The 19,461-nt window shown below is 39.6% G+C and overlaps 1 protein-coding gene across 3 annotated transcripts in view; it reads right to left on the reverse strand.

Moving 5' to 3' along the window:
* LOC121387368 (ralA-binding protein 1-A-like) overlaps window positions 1–19,461 on the reverse strand; it is a 60,897-nt gene that overhangs the window by 23,181 nt on the left and 18,255 nt on the right. The window contains exons 1-6 of one of the 3 annotated variants that reach the window (XM_041518438.1): window positions 16,641–16,719; window positions 13,581–13,755; window positions 12,405–12,555; window positions 10,284–10,362; window positions 9,023–9,173; window positions 8,323–8,439 (exon numbers count right to left, since the gene is read on the reverse strand). In XM_041518438.1, the coding sequence (XP_041374372.1) occupies window positions 8,323–8,439; window positions 9,023–9,173; window positions 10,284–10,362; window positions 12,405–12,555; window positions 13,581–13,659 (577 nt within the window). In that variant the 5' untranslated portion in view covers window positions 13,660–13,755; window positions 16,641–16,719. Of the gene's footprint in view, window positions 1–8,322; window positions 8,446–9,022; window positions 9,174–10,283; window positions 10,363–12,404; window positions 12,556–13,580; window positions 13,756–16,640; window positions 16,720–19,461 lie in introns of those variants that run through there. The other 2 variants (XM_041518436.1, XM_041518437.1) reach the window with 2 other exon arrangements.

The following is a 19,461-nucleotide window of genomic DNA, read 5'->3' on the forward strand; positions in this document are numbered from 1 at the left end:
GAACAGACCCTTGTTGTAACAGTCATTGAGGCGCTGTACTTCAGACTTCACTCCAGAGATTCGATATATCCCCTCACACGAGAGACCTGAAAACAACCGACAGTGTTAATGGATGGATGGATGCATGGATGGACGAATGGAAGGACAGATGAACAGACCCTTGTTGTAACAGTCCTTGAGGTGCTGTACTTTAGACTTCACTCCAGAGATTCAATATTCCCCTCACACGAGAGACCTGAAAACAACCGACAGTGTTGATGGATGGATGGATGGATGGATGGATGGATGGATGGACGAATGGAAGGACAGATGAACAGACCCTTGTTGTAACAGTCATTGAGGTGCTGTACTTTAGACTTCACTCCAGAGATTCAATATCTCCCCTCACACGAGAGACCTGAAAACAACCGACAGTGTTGATGGATGGATGGATGGATGGATGGACGAATGGAAGGACAGATGAACAGACCCTTGTTGTAACAGTCCTTGAGGTGCTGTACTTTAGACTTCACTCCAGAGATTCAATATTCCCCTCACACGAGAGACCTGAAAACAACCGACAGTGTTGATGGATGGATGGATGGATGGATGGATGGACGAATGGAAGGACAGATGAACAGACCCTTGTTGTAACAGTCCTTGAGGTGCTGTACTTTAGACTTCACTCCAGAGATTCGATATATCCCTTCACACGAGACCTGAAAACAACCAGCAGTGTTAATGGATGGATGGATGGATGGATGGATGGACGATTGGACGGACAGATGAACAGACCCTTGTTGTAACAGTCCTTGAGGTGCTGTACTTTAGACTTCACTCCAGAGATTCAATATAACCCCTCACACGAGAGACCTGAAAACAACCGATAGTGTTAATGGATGGATGGATGGATGGATGGAAGAATGGAAGGATGGATGGACGGATGAATGGAGGGACAGATGAACAGACCCTTGTTGTAACAGTCCTTGAGGTGCTGTACTTTAGACTTCACTCCAGAGATTCGATATATCCCCTCACACGAGAGACCTGAAAACAACCGACAGTGTTAATGGATGGATGGATAGATGGGAGGTTGGACGGACGAATGGAGGGACAGATGAACAGACCCTTGTTGTAACAGTCATTGAGGTGCTGTACTTCAGACTTCACTCCAGAGATTCGATATATCCCCTCACACGAGAGACCTGAAAACAACCGACAGTGTTAATGGATGGATGGATGCATGGATGGACGAATGGAAGGACAGATGAACAGACCCTTGTTGTAACAGTCCTTGAGGTGCTGTACTTTAGACTTCACTCCAGAGATTCGATATCTTCCCTCACACAAGAGACCTGAAAACAACCGACAGTGTTAATGGATGGATGGATGGATGGATGGAAGGATGGATGGACAGATGAATGGAGGGACAGATGAACAGACCCTTGTTGTAACAGTCCTTGAGGTGCTGTACTTTAGACTTCACTCCAGAGATTCAATATTCCCCTCACACGAGAGACCTGAAAACAACCGACAGTGTTGATGGATGGATGGATGGATGGATGGACGAATGGAAGGACAGATGAACAGACCCTTGTTGTAACAGTCATTGAGGTGCTGTACTTTAGACTTCACTCCAGAGATTCGATATCTCCCCTCACACGAGAGACCTGAAAACAACCGACAGTGTTAATGGATGGATGGATGGATGGAAGGAAGGATGGAAGGATGGAAGAATGGATGGAAGGATGGATGGATGGATGGATGGATGGATGGACGAATGGAAGGACAGATGAACAGATCCCTTGTTGTAACAGTCCTTGAGGTGCTGTACTTTAGACTTCACTCCAGAGATTCAATATCTCCCCTCACACGAGAGACCTGAAAACAACCGACAGTGTTGATGGATGGATGGATGGATGGATGGATGGATGGACGAATGGAAGGACAGATGAACAGACCCTTGTTGTAACAGTCCTTGAGGTGCTGTACTTTAGACTTCACTCCAGAGATTCAATATTCCCCTCACACGAGAGACCTGAAAACAACCGACAGTGTTGATGGATGGATGGATGGATGGATGGATGGATGGACGAATGGAAGGACAGATGAACAGACCCTTGTTGTAAGTCCTTGAGGTGCTGTACTTTAGACTTCACTCCAGAGATTCGATATATCCCTTCACACGAGACCTGAAAACAACCAGCAGTGTTAATGGATGGATGGATGGATGGATGGATGGACGATTGGACGGACAGATGAACAGACCCTTGTTGTAACAGTCCTTGAGGTGCTGTACTTTAGACTTCACTCCAGAGATTCGATATATCCCTTCACACGAGACCTGAAAACAACCAGCAGTGTTAATGGATGGATGGATGGACGATTGGACGGACAGATGAACAGACCCTTGTTGTAACAGTCCTTGAGGTGCTGTACTTTAGACTTCACTCCAGAGATTCAATATAACCCCTCACACGAGAGACCTGAAAACAACCGATAGTGTTAATGGATGGATGGATGGATGGATGGAAGAATGGAAGGATGGATGGACGGATGAATGGAGGGACAGATGAACAGACCCTTGTTGTAACAGTCCTTGAGGTGCTGTACTTTAGACTTCACTCCAGAGATTCGATATATCCCCTCACACGAGAGACCTGAAAACAACCGACAGTGTTAATGGATGGATGGATAGATGGGAGGTTGGACGGACGAATGGAGGGACAGATGAACAGACCCTTGTTGTAACAGTCATTGAGGTGCTGTACTTCAGACTTCACTCCAGAGATTCGATATATCCCCTCACACGAGAGACCTGAAAACAACCGACAGTGTTAATGGATGGATGGATGCATGGATGGACGAATGGAAGGACAGATGAACAGACCCTTGTTGTAACAGTCCTTGAGGTGCTGTACTTTAGACTTCACTCCAGAGATTCGATATCTTCCCTCACACAAGAGACCTGAAAACAACCGACAGTGTTAATGGATGGATGGATGGATGGATGGAAGGATGGATGGACAGATGAATGGAGGGACAGATGAACAGACCCTTGTTGTAACAGTCCTTGAGGTGCTGTACTTTAGACTTCACTCCAGAGATTCAATATTCCCCTCACACGAGAGACCTGAAAACAACCGACAGTGTTGATGGATGGATGGATGGATGGATGGACGAATGGAAGGACAGATGAACAGACCCTTGTTGTAACAGTCATTGAGGTGCTGTACTTTAGACTTCACTCCAGAGATTCGATATCTCCCCTCACACGAGAGACCTGAAAACAACCGACAGTGTTAATGGATGGATGGATGGATGGAAGGAAGGATGGAAGGATGGAAGAATGGATGGAAGGATGGATGGATGGATGGATGGATGGATGGACGAATGGAAGGACAGATGAACAGATCCTTGTTGTAACAGTCCTTGAGGTGCTGTACTTTAGACTTCACTCCAGAGATTCAATATCTCCCCTCACACGAGAGACCTGAAAACAACCGACAGTGTTGATGGATGGATGGATGGATGGATGGATGGATGGACGAATGGAAGGACAGATGAACAGACCCTTGTTGTAACAGTCCTTGAGGTGCTGTACTTTAGACTTCACTCCAGAGATTCAATATTCCCCTCACACGAGAGACCTGAAAACAACCGACAGTGTTGATGGATGGATGGATGGATGGATGGATGGATGGACGAATGGAAGGACAGATGAACAGACCCTTGTTGTAAGTCCTTGAGGTGCTGTACTTTAGACTTCACTCCAGAGATTCGATATATCCCTTCACACGAGACCTGAAAACAACCAGCAGTGTTAATGGATGGATGGATGGATGGATGGATGGACGATTGGAACGACAGATGAACAGACCCTTGTTGTAACAGTCCTTGAGGTGCTGTACTTTAGACTTCACTCCAGAGATTCAATATAACCCCTCACACGAGAGACCTGAAAACAACCGATAGTGTTAATGGATGGATGGATGGATGGATGGAAGAATGGAAGGATGGATGGACGGATGAATGGAGGGACAGATGAACAGACCCTTGTTGTAACAGTCCTTGAGGTGCTGTACTTTAGACTTCACTCCAGAGATTCGATATATCCCCTCACACGAGAGACCTGAAAACAACCGACAGTGTTAATGGATGGATGGATAGATGGGAGGTTGGACGGACGAATGGAGGGACAGATGAACAGACCCTTGTTGTAACAGTCATTGAGGTGCTGTACTTCAGACTTCACTCCAGAGATTCGATATATCCCCTCACACGAGAGACCTGAAAACAACCGACAGTGTTAATGGATGGATGGATGCATGGATGGACGAATGGAAGGACAGATGAACAGACCCTTGTTGTAACAGTCCTTGAGGTGCTGTACTTTAGACTTCACTCCAGAGATTCGATATCTTCCCTCACACAAGAGACCTGAAAACAACCGACAGTGTTAATGGATGGATGGATGGAAGGATGGATGGACAGATGAATGGAGGGACAGATGAACAGACCCTTGTTGTAACAGTCCTTGAGGTGCTGTACTTTAGACTTCACTCCAGAGATTCAATATTCCCCTCACACGAGAGACCTGAAAACAACCGACAGTGTTGATGGATGGATGGATGGATGGATGGATGGACGAATGGAAGGACAGATGAACAGACCCTTGTTGTAACAGTCATTGAGGTGCTGTACTTTAGACTTCACTCCAGAGATTCGATATCTCCCCTCACACGAGAGACCTGAAAACAACCGACAGTGTTAATGGATGGATGGATGGATGGAAGGAAGGATGGAAGGATGGAAGAATGGATGGATGGATGGATGGATGGATGGATGGATGGATGGACGAATGGAAGGACAGATGAACAGATCCTTGTTGTAACAGTCCTTGAGGTGCTGTACTTTAGACTTCACTCCAGAGATTCAATATTCCCCTCACACGAGAGACCTGAAAACAACCGACAGTGTTGATGGATGGATGGATGGATGGATGGACGAATGGAAGGACAGATGAACAGACCCTTGTTGTAACAGTCCTTGAGGTGCTGTACTTTAGACTTCACTCCAGAGATTCGATATATCCCCTCACATGAGAGACCTGAAAACAACCGACAGTGTTAATGGATGGATGGATGGATGGATGGAAGGATGGATGGACAGATGAATGGAGGGACAGATGAACAGACCCTTGTTGTAACAGTCCTTGAGGTGCTGTACTTTAGACTTCACTCCAGAGATTCGATATATCCCCTCACACGAGAGACCTGAAAACAACCGACAGTGTTAATGGATGGATGGATGGATGGATGGAAGGATGGATGGACAGATGAATGGAGGGACAGATGAACAGACCCTTGTTGTAACAGTCCTTGAGGTGCTGTACTTTAGACTTCACTCCAGAGATTCGATATCTTCCCTCACACGAGAGACCTGAAAACAACCGACAGTGTTAATGGATGGATGGATAGATGGGAGGTTGGACGGACGAATGGAGGGACAGATGAACAGACCCTTGTTGTAACAGTCATTGAGGTGCTGTACTTCAGACTTCACTCCAGAGATTCGATATATCCCCTCACACGAGAGACCTGAAAACAACCGACAGTGTTAATGGATGGATGGATGGATGGATGGACGAATGGAAGGACAGATGAACAGACCCTTGTTGTAACAGTCATTGAGGTGCTGTACTTTAGACTTCACTCCAGAGATTCAATATCTCCCCTCACACGAGAGACCTGAAAACAACCGACAGTGTTGATGGATGGATGGATGGATGGATGGATGGATGGACGAATGGAAGGACAGATGAACAGACCCTTGTTGTAACAGTCCTTGAGGTGCTGTACTTTAGACTTCACTCCAGAGATTCAATATTCCCCTCACACGAGAGACCTGAAAACAACCGACAGTGTTGATGGATGGATGGATGGATGGATGGACGAATGAAGGACAGATGAACAGACCCTTGTTGTAACAGTCATTGAGGTGCTGTACTTTAGACTTCACTCCAGAGATTCGATATCTCCCCTCACACGAGAGACCTGAAAACAACCGACAGTGTTAATGGATGAATGGATGGATGGAAGGAAGGATGGAAGGATGGAAGAATGGATGGATGGATGGATGGATGGATGGATGGATGGATGGATGGACGAATGGAAGGACAGATGAACAGACCCTTGTTGTAACAGTCCTTGAGGTGCTGTACTTTAGACTTCACTCCAGAGATTCGATATATCCCTTCACACGAGACCTGAAAACAACCAGCAGTGTTAATGGATGGATGGATGGATGGATGGACGGACGATTGGAGGGACAGATGAACAGACCCTTGTTGTAACAGTCCTTGAGGTGCTGTACTTTAGACTTCACTCCAGAGATTCAATATAACCCCTCACACGAGAGACCTGAAAACAACCGATAGTGTTAATGGATGGATGGATGGATGGAAGAATGGAAGGATGGATGGACGGATGAATGGAGGGACAGATGAACAGACCCTTGTTGTAACAGTCCTTGAGGTGCTGTACTTTAGACTTCACTCCAGAGATTCGATATATCCCCTCACACGAGAGACCTGAAAACAACCGACAGTGTTAATGGATGGATGGATAGATGGGAGGTTGGACGGACGAATGGAGGGACAGATGAACAGACCCTTGTTGTAACAGTCATTGAGGTGCTGTACTTCAGACTTCACTCCAGAGATTCGATATATCCCCTCACACGAGAGACCTGAAAACAACCGACAGTGTTAATGGATGGATGGATGCATGGATGGACGAATGGAAGGACAGATGAACAGACCCTTGTTGTAACAGTCCTTGAGGTGCTGTACTTTAGACTTCACTCCAGAGATTCGATATATCCCCTCACACGAGAGACCTGAAAACAACCGACAGTGTTAATGGATGGATGGATGGATGGATGGAAGGATGGATGGACAGATGAATGGAGGGACAGATGAACAGACCCTTGTTGTAACAGTCCTTGAGGTGCTGTACTTTAGACTTCACTCCAGAGATTCGATATATCCCCTCACACGAGAGACCTGAAAACAACAGACAGTGTTAATGGATGGATGGAAGGATGGAAGAATGGATGGATGGATGGATGGACAGACGAATGGAGGGATAGATGAACAGACCCTTGTTGTAACAGTCCTTGAGGTGCTGTACTTTAGACATCACTCCAGAAATTCGATATCTCCCCTCACACGAGAGACCTGAAAACAACCGGTAGTGTTAATGGATGGATGGATGGATGGATGGATGGATGGATGGATGGATGGATGGATGGATGGGTGTGTGGGTGGGTTAGGGTAGAAGGATGGATGGATGGATGGGCTAGGGTAGAAGGATGGATAGATGGATGGATGGATGGATGTGTGGGTGGGTTAGGGTAGATGGATGGATGGATGGATGGATGGATGGGTGTGTGGGTGGGTTAGGGTAGAAGGATGGATGGATGGATGGGTTAGGGTAGAAGGATGGATAGATGGATGGATGGATGGATGGATGTGTGGGTGGTTTAGGGTAGATGGATGGATGGATGGATGGATGTGTGGGTGGGTTAGGGTAGAAGGATGGATGGATGGATGGTTGGGTTAGGGTAGAAGGATGGATAGATGGATGGATGGATGGGTGTGTGGGTGGGTTAGGTAGAAGGATGGATGGATGGATGGATGGATGGATGGATGGATGGATGTGTGTGTGAGGGTAGAAGGATGGATAGATGGATGGGTTAGGGTAGAAGGATGGATGGATGGATGGGTGTGTGGGTGGGTTAGAAGGATGGATGGATGGACGGATGGGTTAGGGTAGAAGGATGGATAGATGGATGGATGGATGGGTTAGGATAGAAGGATGGATGGATGGATGGATGGATGGATGGATGGATGGGTGTGTGGGTGGGTTAGGGTAAAAGGATGGATGGATGGATGGGTTAGGGTAGAAGGATGGATAGATGGATGGATGGATGGATGGATGGATGGATGGGTGTGTGTGTGGGTGGGTTAGGGTAGATGGATGGATGGATGGGTGTGTGGGTGGATGGATGGATGGATGGATGGGTGTGTGGGTGGGTTAGGGTAGAAGGATGGATGGATGGATGGATGGATGGGTGTGTGGGTAGGTTAGGGTAGATGGATGGATGGATGGATGGATGGATGAGTGTGTGGGTGGGTTAGGGTAGAAGGATGGATGGATGGATGGATGGATGGATGAATGGATGGACAATTGGATAAATGAAACGATAGGATAGAAGGATGGTTGAATAGATGGATCTTTTAGAATAGATGAATGGATGGATGAATGTGAATTAACTTACCATACTCCTCTATATAATCGACACACTCTCGGAAGATTGCCGGAAGTTCTATCCCATCGTGACAGCGATTTCTCTCCACAGCTTGAGCCAGAGGGATTCCAAATATAGGCGAGGCAACTGTTGCTTTGAAATAAATACTGTATTTGTAGTAGTAGCAAAGTTAAACATTTGTTTTGCTTAATGACAGCTTAGTATTAAGTTGTAAAGTTAAACATTTGTTTTGCTTAATGACAGCTTAGTATTAAGTTGCTAAACTTTAAGGTTAACTTTATAATAAAATTACAAACTATAAGCAAATTAACGAGGATCGATCCAGACTGACCGCACATCAAGAGAACACTTTACCACTGGGCTACATCCCGCCCCATTAGTAGCAAGGGATCTTTTATATGCACAGACAGGATAACACATACCACGGTCTTTGATATACCAGTCGCGGTGCACTGGCTAGAATGAGGAAGAAAACAATGGACCCACTGACATACTTTATTATAAAGTTAGTCTTTAAAGCAAAAATGTCCATGGTTTTGGGGTGGGATTCAGGAGGTTGTTGTTTTGGGGTGGGGTTTTTTGTAAAATGTTTTTAAAAAAGGGAAAGGAATGTTTGTTTAACAGCACCTCAGCACGTTTCAAGCTACAGCTATTTAAAGTCTAAAACCTATGTTTATTTCTTTTCCTTCATTGTCCAATCAAAACTTACCGGTTTCCTGTTCAGGCCGTTCTGTTAGAGAAAATCTATGTTTTCCTTTCTTCCTGCCTTTGACTTTTTGCTTCTTTCCATCTTTTTCTTCCTTCTTCTTGTCTTTTTCTTCCTTTTTAAGTTCCTTCTCCTTCTTTTCTTCAGGCACATGCTGCAATTAAAATGGATATCAATGAAATTTTAATGTTCGTTAACAAGCATTCTAAAAATAGTTCTGCTAAAGCCATATATTCCTTACCGGGCCAAATAAATTCTCGTATCTCTCACATTCAAGGGCCGTAAATCAAAAATGGGTAAATCACCATGAAAGTTAAACTTTATCTGTAACAGAACCTGATAAAGCTATATACAATAATTCAGCACGGTTAGTGACTTATAGATGGCAGCATTCTCAGAAGTCTTGTTTATTTATTATTATTATTTAAATGATATATTAGCGAGGAAACATTTATTACATATAGGCCCCAACAGGGCATTTTATTGGTAAAGAACAAAGGAAGGATGAAAATGTTTTATTTAACGACGCACTCAACACATTTTATTTTTACGGTTATATGGCGTCAGACATATGGTTAAGAACCACACAGATATAGAGAGAGGAAACCAGCTGTCACCACTTCATGGGCTACTCTTTTCGATTAGCAGCAAGGAATCTTTTATATGCACCATCTCACAGACAAGATAGTACATACCACTGCCTTTGATATACCAGTCATGGAGCACTGGCTGAAACGAGAAATAGCCCAATGGAGCCACCGACAAGAATCGATCCTAAACCGATGGTGCATCAAGAAAGCGCTTTACCACTGGGGTACGTCCCGCCCCATTGGTAAAGAACGGGGAGTAAATTCTTGCGAGATCAACGTACTACACTCAAAGACATGAACTGTCACTATACGTAACAGTAACGGTCAATTTGCAAAACATCACCAATGTAATGTACTGGATATGCAATATAATTATTTTATTTTCATCTTTTTAACATTATACTGGAGCTTATTCGTATCATAAATGTTGTCATGGAAATAAACATGGCATCGACAAATTAATCTAAACCACAATGAAAACTGTTTCAGTCTATATATATTTAAATATCACCTTTCGAACATTGGTAACGTTCTTTCCTTCAATAACATTTTAGAAATTATTTTATTTCTTTGTAATACATGTACATCTAACAATTCTTTCTTTGATTGAACAGAGGGCATGTGGGTCTATTTTAATTACTATGGTTTATATGAACCAAAACAAATCAACAAACCTTTTCTTTCTTGACAAAAATATCTTTTCTTGCCGGGAACTTAAAGCCTGGTTTGCTTTTCTTTACTTTTGATGGACTTCTGAAAAAAAAAAGAGGAAACAAAAGTTCTGTTAAAGCTGAGCACACAAAATTAGTAAATTTACCTCAGTTCATACAGGTACACATCATATACATGTAAGTGACATTTTTAACCTCTTCACTATGCCGAGGATGGAGTTTGTTTTGTTTTAAATGACACCACTAGAGCACATTGATGTATTAATCATCGGCTATTGGATGTCAAACATTTGGTAATTTTGACATAAAGTCTTAGAGAGGAAACACGCTAAATTTTCCATTAGTAGCAAGGGATATCCATAGACAGGATAGCACATACCACATCCTTTCATATACCAGTCATGGTGCACTGACTGAAGTGAGAAATAGCCCAATTGGCCCACCGACGGGGATTGATCCTAAAGCGACCGCACATCAAGCGAGGGCTTTACCACTGGGCTACGTCTCACCCCATGCTGAGAATGGACACTGTATGTTCCTCTGCCCATGGCTGGAAATGTGTGTTGTACGTCCTCTCACAGCTTACTTTCGTCTACACCCCACAGAGAGGTATCACTACAGTTCGTAGCACAGTGGTAAAGCGCTCACTTGATACACGGTCGGTTTCCGATTGATCCCAGTTGATAGGCCCATTGGGATATTTCTCCATCAAATTCAGCACGACTGATATATCAAAGACCATAGTATGTGCTATCCTGTCTGTGGGATAGTGCATATAAAGGATCCCTTGCTACTAGTTAATGGGAAAATGTAGCAGGTTTTGTCTCTAAGAATATATGTTGAAATTACCAAATGTTCCAAATGCCCATATGTTTCAAATCCAATAGTCGATGATTAATACATCAATGTGCTCTAGTGGTATCGTTAAAACAAAATAAATTTTTTGTGACTAGTTAGTCCAGTGAGTTACTTCCCTTTACAAAATCTTTTTAGTCACATGAATGGCACACTGTTACCTTACCGGAACGTCAATCAAATGAGTTCAGTTATATAAATTAAATTGATTATGGGTAATAAATAGGATATTAAACTCGCTACCATTTCACACCTTGTTTATGTCCCTCGTGAAATAATTTTCATTTGTTGCTCACTAAATTCCTTGACAATCTTAAATTATTTCACTCAGGATATAAACATGATACGAAATGGAAGCTTGTTTAATATCTAATAAATAGAATTTGTTTTAAAATTTCTAAGAGATACTGAACAATACTGAAGAACAATAATAAGTTTGTTTTATTTAACGACACCACTAGAGCACACTGATTTATTAATCATCTGCTATTGGATGTCGAACATATGGTAATTTTGACACAGTCATAGAGGAAACCTGCAACATTTTTCCATTAGCAGCAAGGGATATTTTATATGCACCATCCCACAGACAGGATAACACATACCATGGCCTTTGATATACCAGTCGTGGTGCACTGGAACGACAAACAGCCCAATGGGTCACCGACAGGGAATGATCCTAGACTGACTGCACCACTGGGCTACGTCCCATACCAAAATTTCCAAGATAATGAATAATAGTCACAGTCAATACTGTTTACTTACTGTCGTCAATACTGTTTACTTACTGTCGTCAATACTGTTTACTTACTTGATGTCGTCAATATTGTTTACTTACTGTCGTCAATACTGTTTACTTACTTGATGTTGTCAATACTGTTTACTTACTGTCGTCAATACTGTTTACTTACTGTCGTCAATACTGTCTACTTACTGTCGTCAATACTGTCTACTTACTATCGTCAATACTGTTTACTTACTTGATGTCGTCAATACTGTTTACTTACTGTCGTCAATACTGTTTACTTACTGTCGTCAATACTGTTTACTTACTTGATGTTGTCAATACTGTTTACTTACTTGATGTCGTCAATACTGTTTACTTACTTGATGTCGTCAATACCGTTTACTTACTTGATGTCGTCAATACCGTTTACTTACTTGATGTCTTCAATACCGTTTACTTACTTGATGTCGTCAATACCGTTTAGTTACTTGATGTCGTCAAAACTGTTTACTTACTTGATGTTGTCAATACTGTTTACTTACTTGATGTCGTCCATCGGTACAATCTCTTCTTCCGACTCTTCCTCCTCAAACTGTGTGTACCCTTTCTCCTTCTTATCCCTTCTTCCATCCTTCTTCTTACCCAGACCGAGCTCTTTCTTCTTCGACTGCTTCTCGTAGTCATCTTCCGTCACTGAAATAACGAGAAGAATGAAATCATTTTTAATGACACCATAGCACATTTTAAACCAATTATTTTTGGATGTCAAACATTTAGTAATAATTCTCAGAGAGAAAACATAGCTGCTACATTTTTGCATTAACATCCAGTAATCTTTTATATGCACGTTCCCTCAGAGACAGCACATACCTTAACTCATAAATGATCTAGAAGACACTCAAACTAGTACCGTATTATACCTGACAGCTGGTCGGGAACAACTCTAGCCTTGTACAGACTAGAGAAATGTTTAGATCTGGACTAGAACACTAAATACACTCTAGCCCTATTCTCACATATTTAAACACAACAGGGCTAGAGATCACTCGATCTAATACCATACCTGACAGCTGATCGGGAACAACTCCAGCCTTGTACAGACCAGGGAAATGTTTAGATCTGGACTAGAACACTAAATACATTCTAAAATTCTAAACTTCTAGAATTTTATAAAAATCCACTAGCCATGGTATCAGTGATTTTAAAAATGTACTAGCCTTGATTAAAAATGTACTAGCCCTACTTTAAATAAATACAATTTTACTAAAAGTAATAATCCGATACATCACCTAAAGAGGGAGATTGAGCTTAAAAATCCTTAGTTTGGGGTAGAAAGAGGAGAAAAGATATTCATATTTACAAAATATGTAAATGCAGCATTTGACAAGGGTTTTTTTCCACTAGCCGTCGGGCTAGTTATACTAATTATTTACTATTACTAAAAGTAATAATCCGATACATCACCTAAAGAGGGAGATTGAGCTTTAAAATCCTTAGTTTGGGGTAGAAAGAGGAGACAAGATATTCATATTTACAAAATATGTAAATGCAGCATTTGACAAGGGGTTTTTTCCACTAGCCATCAGGCTAGTTATACTAATTATTTACTAGCCCAACACTGAATATCACTAGCCACAGGAGGGGGACTACCATAATCTAGAAGCCCTGCACATATTTAAACACAACAGGGCTAGAGATCACTCGATCTAGTACCGTACCTGACAGCTGGTCGGGAACAACTCCAGCCTTGTACAGACCAGGGAAATGTTTCTCGTTGTCTGGACTCTCAAAACTCATGATGACTGGATGAGCTCGAACAATCTACATTACTGTACGACCGATTCCCGAGCCTTGATAATCCACCGTACCAGAGGTCTGTATCATCATCCAAATCTATCAGAAAAACAAACAGAGTACGGTGAAATTAATAATACACACTGTCAGGGCTAGCTCTGGGTGAGTAAAACAGTTCACCAAATTGTCTATTAAACTTAACAAATTGCAGACATTATCAGTTATTTTCTAAAAAATGTCAATTATTACATGAAATTATTTCGCCAAACTAAAATAAAATTCGCTAAATGCTTTCAAAATTTGCAGATGAATCCTGTTGGCTAGAACCCGTCCGTGCTCGAGAAAGTGTTCGACCCATCGGGTAGAACCACCCAACCATTCAATCAACATTGTGTATGTGTAACTCGGGACTGTTTTTGGTTCGAGTGTTGTGGTGTGTTCGACCCTTCCGAATTTGACCCAACGAGATTCTACTGTAAATGTATATGAATAATAAAAGAAACACAAAAATTTACAATTTTTAATATATGAAATGTTTTAGTCACCAAAGAAAAACAAATGGTGACATATTTGGCAAAATTGATTGCAGATTATCTTATACATCATCCACATGTGTATTTAGGTTGTGATTCTGTTATGTACATGTATCTCCCAGGTCCTCATCTTTCCATTTTACATTTTTGTGTTTACAAACTTGTTCATGTATGCACAATTTGCAACAGCAATCAGCAAATCATCCTACACAGGGCTAGCTCTGGCACCCACCAAATTCACCAATTGCAAATTTTAAAAACAATTGGCAAATTTTATTTTTATTTGGCGAAATAATTTCATGTAATAATTGATATTTTGTTAGAAAATTACTGGATTTCTGTTTTTTTTTTTTTTTTAAACAATATTTATTCATTTGAAATAAATGAAATGGATCGGCAAACAGGCTGTAGGACTATGTAAATGCCTCTCCACGATTCTGCTATTTTGGAAGTTTATATATAATAGACAATTTGGCAAAATATTCTGCTAACCCAGAGCTAACCCTGCTACAACATAATTTTTATCATTGTGAGGTACATGTATTTACTACACACTACAGAAGAAAAACCCGGGTTAAATATGTATTTGCTGACTGGTTTCTTCCTGTAGTGTGTGTATTAGTGATTAATATGTGAAATTTCTTTTATCAGGGAGCTCGAAAATTATCAATGCAGGGCTCGAAATGCAGTGTTAATACATGCACCGGTGCATGCTGATATTTGCGTGTGCATGTAACTTTTAAAACTGGGTGCACGCAGTGCATGCTAATATTTTTCAAGTACTGTGTATTGTGTATACTAGTATCCTGTTGTCTACCAGATTCAGGCTCAAGTTGTTGAATTTTGCGTACGCATTTCGTAATCTGTTTGCCACATGAAAACGATAACTTTTATCTTATGGGCGCATCCATTTTGTATCCCATAATCCTACTTACAACAATGGCGCCCTTTCGGTCATTTCTGTGAAATATATTTGTGAAAATTGCCGACAATATCTCGGTTATATCCATGAACGGTATTAGGGAAGGTGGTCGAGACCGACTTTGGGGTATCCACGCGCATAACACAGTTGTTGTCGTCACTGACAAATTGAACTCCGCCAGATCTGTGATCAATACAAAGTACCGTAACTGCCTTGAACATTTTCGACCTCAGATATGGGCACTTGATCAGATGATTGCGAATGTCAGGTGCGTTACACGCGTAGTTGACTCGAAGTCAGCCAGTGATTATTTCAATCGCAACTTCTCGTCGAATTCCGTAGGCTAATTTATATTATACCAACAGATCTTATCAAGTTAAAAAAGTTGATAACTTGCTTAATACAAAACACAAATATTCATACGTTTTTGTAATAGGCCTATTATAGATTTCTGTAAGGCGTTAACGTTGGGTGAAATTTTCAAATTTGATCAAGAATCAGTAATAAACGCAGTTGTATAACGTTCCGGTACTGTTAATAAATAAATATAGGTATTGCCGAATGATTCCGAATAGTTTCGTATATAAAAAAAAACGAAGTTGCCTTATTTTTGGTGCATGCAGAATTTTAATGGTGCATGTAACTTTTTTTTCAGCATGCACATGGTGCATGTAGATTTTTTTTTTCATTTCTAGCCCTGCAATGTAAATGTATTTGACGTCAAACATAGGATTGTTGTTGTGTTAGAGCGGGAATCTATGACTACCATTTGGAAGGCAGCAATTGCGCGGAATTTATATAGATTGGTCTCTGATGGTTAGAGCATTGATAACTGTCCAAATGTCCGTCCAACTCTCTTACCGTCAGATTACTCAGGCTAGACTGCATTGTGCTAAAGTCTGTAGTTTATGGGTATCCTGGCCTAGACATGATTAGTATGAATTTGCATTCATGTATTTAACGTTTACCATGTATTTCCATCATTCTACCCTCAAAATTAGTTCTAATCCATGTAAAAATGTGTAGTGATTCGATTGCATCCCTATATATCACTGTTTGTTAGTACTGTAATGCTAATATCAGGGCTCACCCTGTACACTGCCATATTAGCCAATTGCTAATTTTCACACAAAATGGCTAAAAAAATTAGACTTTGGCTAATAAAATAGATGGATTAGACCTTAAAATTAAATTAACCACATTTTTATGATTTTCACAGAAATACTCTACATTTCTAAAAATTGGCTAAACTAAAAACATTTCTAGTGTGAGCCCTGTAATAAAATGCATTGCCAACCATTGCTAACCAATATTTTTAAAACAAATGATCTCTATCCCGTGTGACACACCCATCATTGTCATCAAATTGTCAATCAAGAAAACATTCTATCAAGTATCATCTGAGATCATTTTACGATACTATCCCGTAGGCAATTTTCAAGACATTATATTCGCTAAAATATTCTTAAATATCGTAATTATAGTTCAAATTTTCATTATGCACTGACAAACAAATGATATGCGTTTACCAAACCGTAGATAAATGCGAATATTCGACGAAAACAAAGCAAAATGACAACACAAAGCCTTCCGAGGAATCACTTCCGCATACACGTTTATCGTCGTGTTGTATTTTCCTCCACTTATTACGGTGCTCGAACCAATTTTTTGTCAAGTTTGAGGTGCTGTATATAAAATATGTTTGAGAACAAATATTAGACATTAGTGAGATTGTGATATGAAAATACGACAGTACAGTTATTTTTTGAAGAAACGGAAAGGGGAATGATAACAAGAAGCAAATTTTACGATTGTCTAATTGGTTTTAAGTAGTGTCGAAATAGAATAAAAATTATTTTCGTCGATTATTTCTTTCATATTAAACTAACAGGTAAATATTTTATTTATCAGTATAGATGGTGAACAATATTTAATTTCACAATATGCAGATGATACAAGTTTCATTCTTGACGGTTCTCCCGAATCCCTGTACAATACACTTTCGGTTTTAGACTACTATGCATATATATTAGGCCTAAAAATAAACTTTTCCAAATCTAAAGCTATTTGGATAGGAACGAAAAAGTTTTCTAAGGATGTATTCCATCATACGAGATGGAAGTTAGAATGGGGTCAAACTCATTTTAACCTGCTTGGTATCAACTTTTCAGAGAACATGGAACATATAATCGAATTGAATTATGATTAAAAAATATCAGAAGTACAAACATTTATGAGAGTATGGTCTTGCAGAAGATTGACGGTTTTAGGAAGAATAACAGTATTGAAAACGTTAATAATGCCAAAGTTAACTCACCTATTAATAGCTTTACCGAATCCAAATGAAATTCTGATAAAACATATAAATACATTATTTTTTAAATTTATTTGGCAGAGTAAAACTGAAAAATTGAAACGAAATTTAATAACGCAAGATTATGAAAGGGGTGGTATTAAAATGATAAACATAAATAATTTATAACAGCATTGAAATGTACATGGATTCGAAGAATGTTTTTAAATAACTCAAAGTGGACCACTTTGTTTAAGTCAATTACAAACATATCGTTAACAGACTTGATTAAACAAGGTGATTATTTCCTAACGCGAAAAATAGAACATATTCGCAATAGGTTTTGGAGAGAAACACTGTCCAGCTGGATAGATATACAAAAAGTTCATAACCCAAAAAGTGTGGATGATATATTAAGTATTAATATCTGGAATAACAGCAAAATATGTATAGGTAACAAACCATTTATATACAAACATTATATCAATAATGGTATCACATTTATTCATGATTTATTAAACGAACAAGGTGATGTTTTAACATACGAACAGTTTATAACAAAATATCATATAAATACAAATTTCTTGGAATATGCGTCAATAACAAATGCTGTTAAATCATTTATAAACAAATTAGAAAACATAAACGATGACACTTTCACAAGTCTTAAAAATCCTGTTTTCCCGTTTAAGATAAAACATTTATTAAAAGACAAAAACGGTTGTAAATATATGTATGATATGTTAAATTCACAAACTGTCATTCCAAAAGCACAATTGAAATATGCAAATGAAGGATACATGTATGATACAAAGAAATGGGAAAAGTATTATGTTATTCCTTTTCGATGTGTAAAAGACACAACATTATCATGGTTTCAGTATAGAATAGTACACAGAATCTTAACTACTAATACATTTTTGTATATGATTATTACGTGGATTCTAATGCTTGCGACTTCTGCAAAGCTTCATGTGAAACGTTACATCTTTTCATTGACTGTAACAAGGTTAACCATATTTGGGAATCAATACGAGAATGGATATTGACTGAAACCGTGACATGATCAGAATGGACTGGGGAAAATAAATATTTAATATATATATATATATATATATATATATATATATATTAATATCTATTTAATGATACTCTACCTAATTTAGCATTTACTTGTTAGGGCTATCATTGATGTACAAGGTGGTGTTTACTCTTGAAATTAAAAGAAAGATGTCAGTAAACAGGTGATTTGTGGACTTCATTGGAACAGACTATAACACACTTTGATCTACATGTGTCAGTTTCATTTACCCTTAAACAAACTTTTAATTTAAAACTGCAAGTTAACTAAGTATTTTGAATTGCAGCATAAATTATTAATTATTATCAGCAGATTTAGTGAATATAAGTTCAATATAAGTACGTTAGAAATTTACACAAGCTTGCAACCACTAATTAAAGGTGCTATATCATAGTTATATGTGAACATCTGTTTGTGATAAAAATTCTCCAATAAAAATGTATTTTCTACTAGTAGATAAAATTAGTTTGTTAGAATCATGTATGGGCATTTGAAAGTGTAGTTTTTAAATTTTATTTAAAAAATGTATTTGCAATAGCTCTCATTGTGCAACTTGGAGATAGCTCCTTTAATACATAGCACCTTTAATACCGATATAATAGATCACACACTCAAAAATGGTTCTTGACAGTTTTGCTCAAAAGTTACTTAGAAATGTTTACAAATATTTTGTTTTGGAAAGGGATAGGGGTAAACCGCCATCAGATGGTCACTCACATATTGCAACAGCAATGGAATTGACACATGTCGATCAAAATGTGTTATAGTCTGTTCCAATAAAGTGCACAAATCACCTGTTTACTGACATCTTTCTTTTAAGTTCAAGAGTAAACACCACCTTGTACATCAATGATAACCCAAACAAGTAAATGCCAAATTAGGTAGAGTATCATTAAAACGATATTTACAAAATATTTACTTGTCAGTTTAATATGAAAGACATAATTGGCGAAAATCAGTTTTATTCTCTTTCCGA

This window comes from Gigantopelta aegis, chromosome 13 (assembly GCF_016097555.1).
Source record: "Gigantopelta aegis isolate Gae_Host chromosome 13, Gae_host_genome, whole genome shotgun sequence".
Lineage (NCBI taxonomy): Eukaryota > Metazoa > Mollusca > Gastropoda > Neomphalida > Peltospiridae > Gigantopelta > Gigantopelta aegis.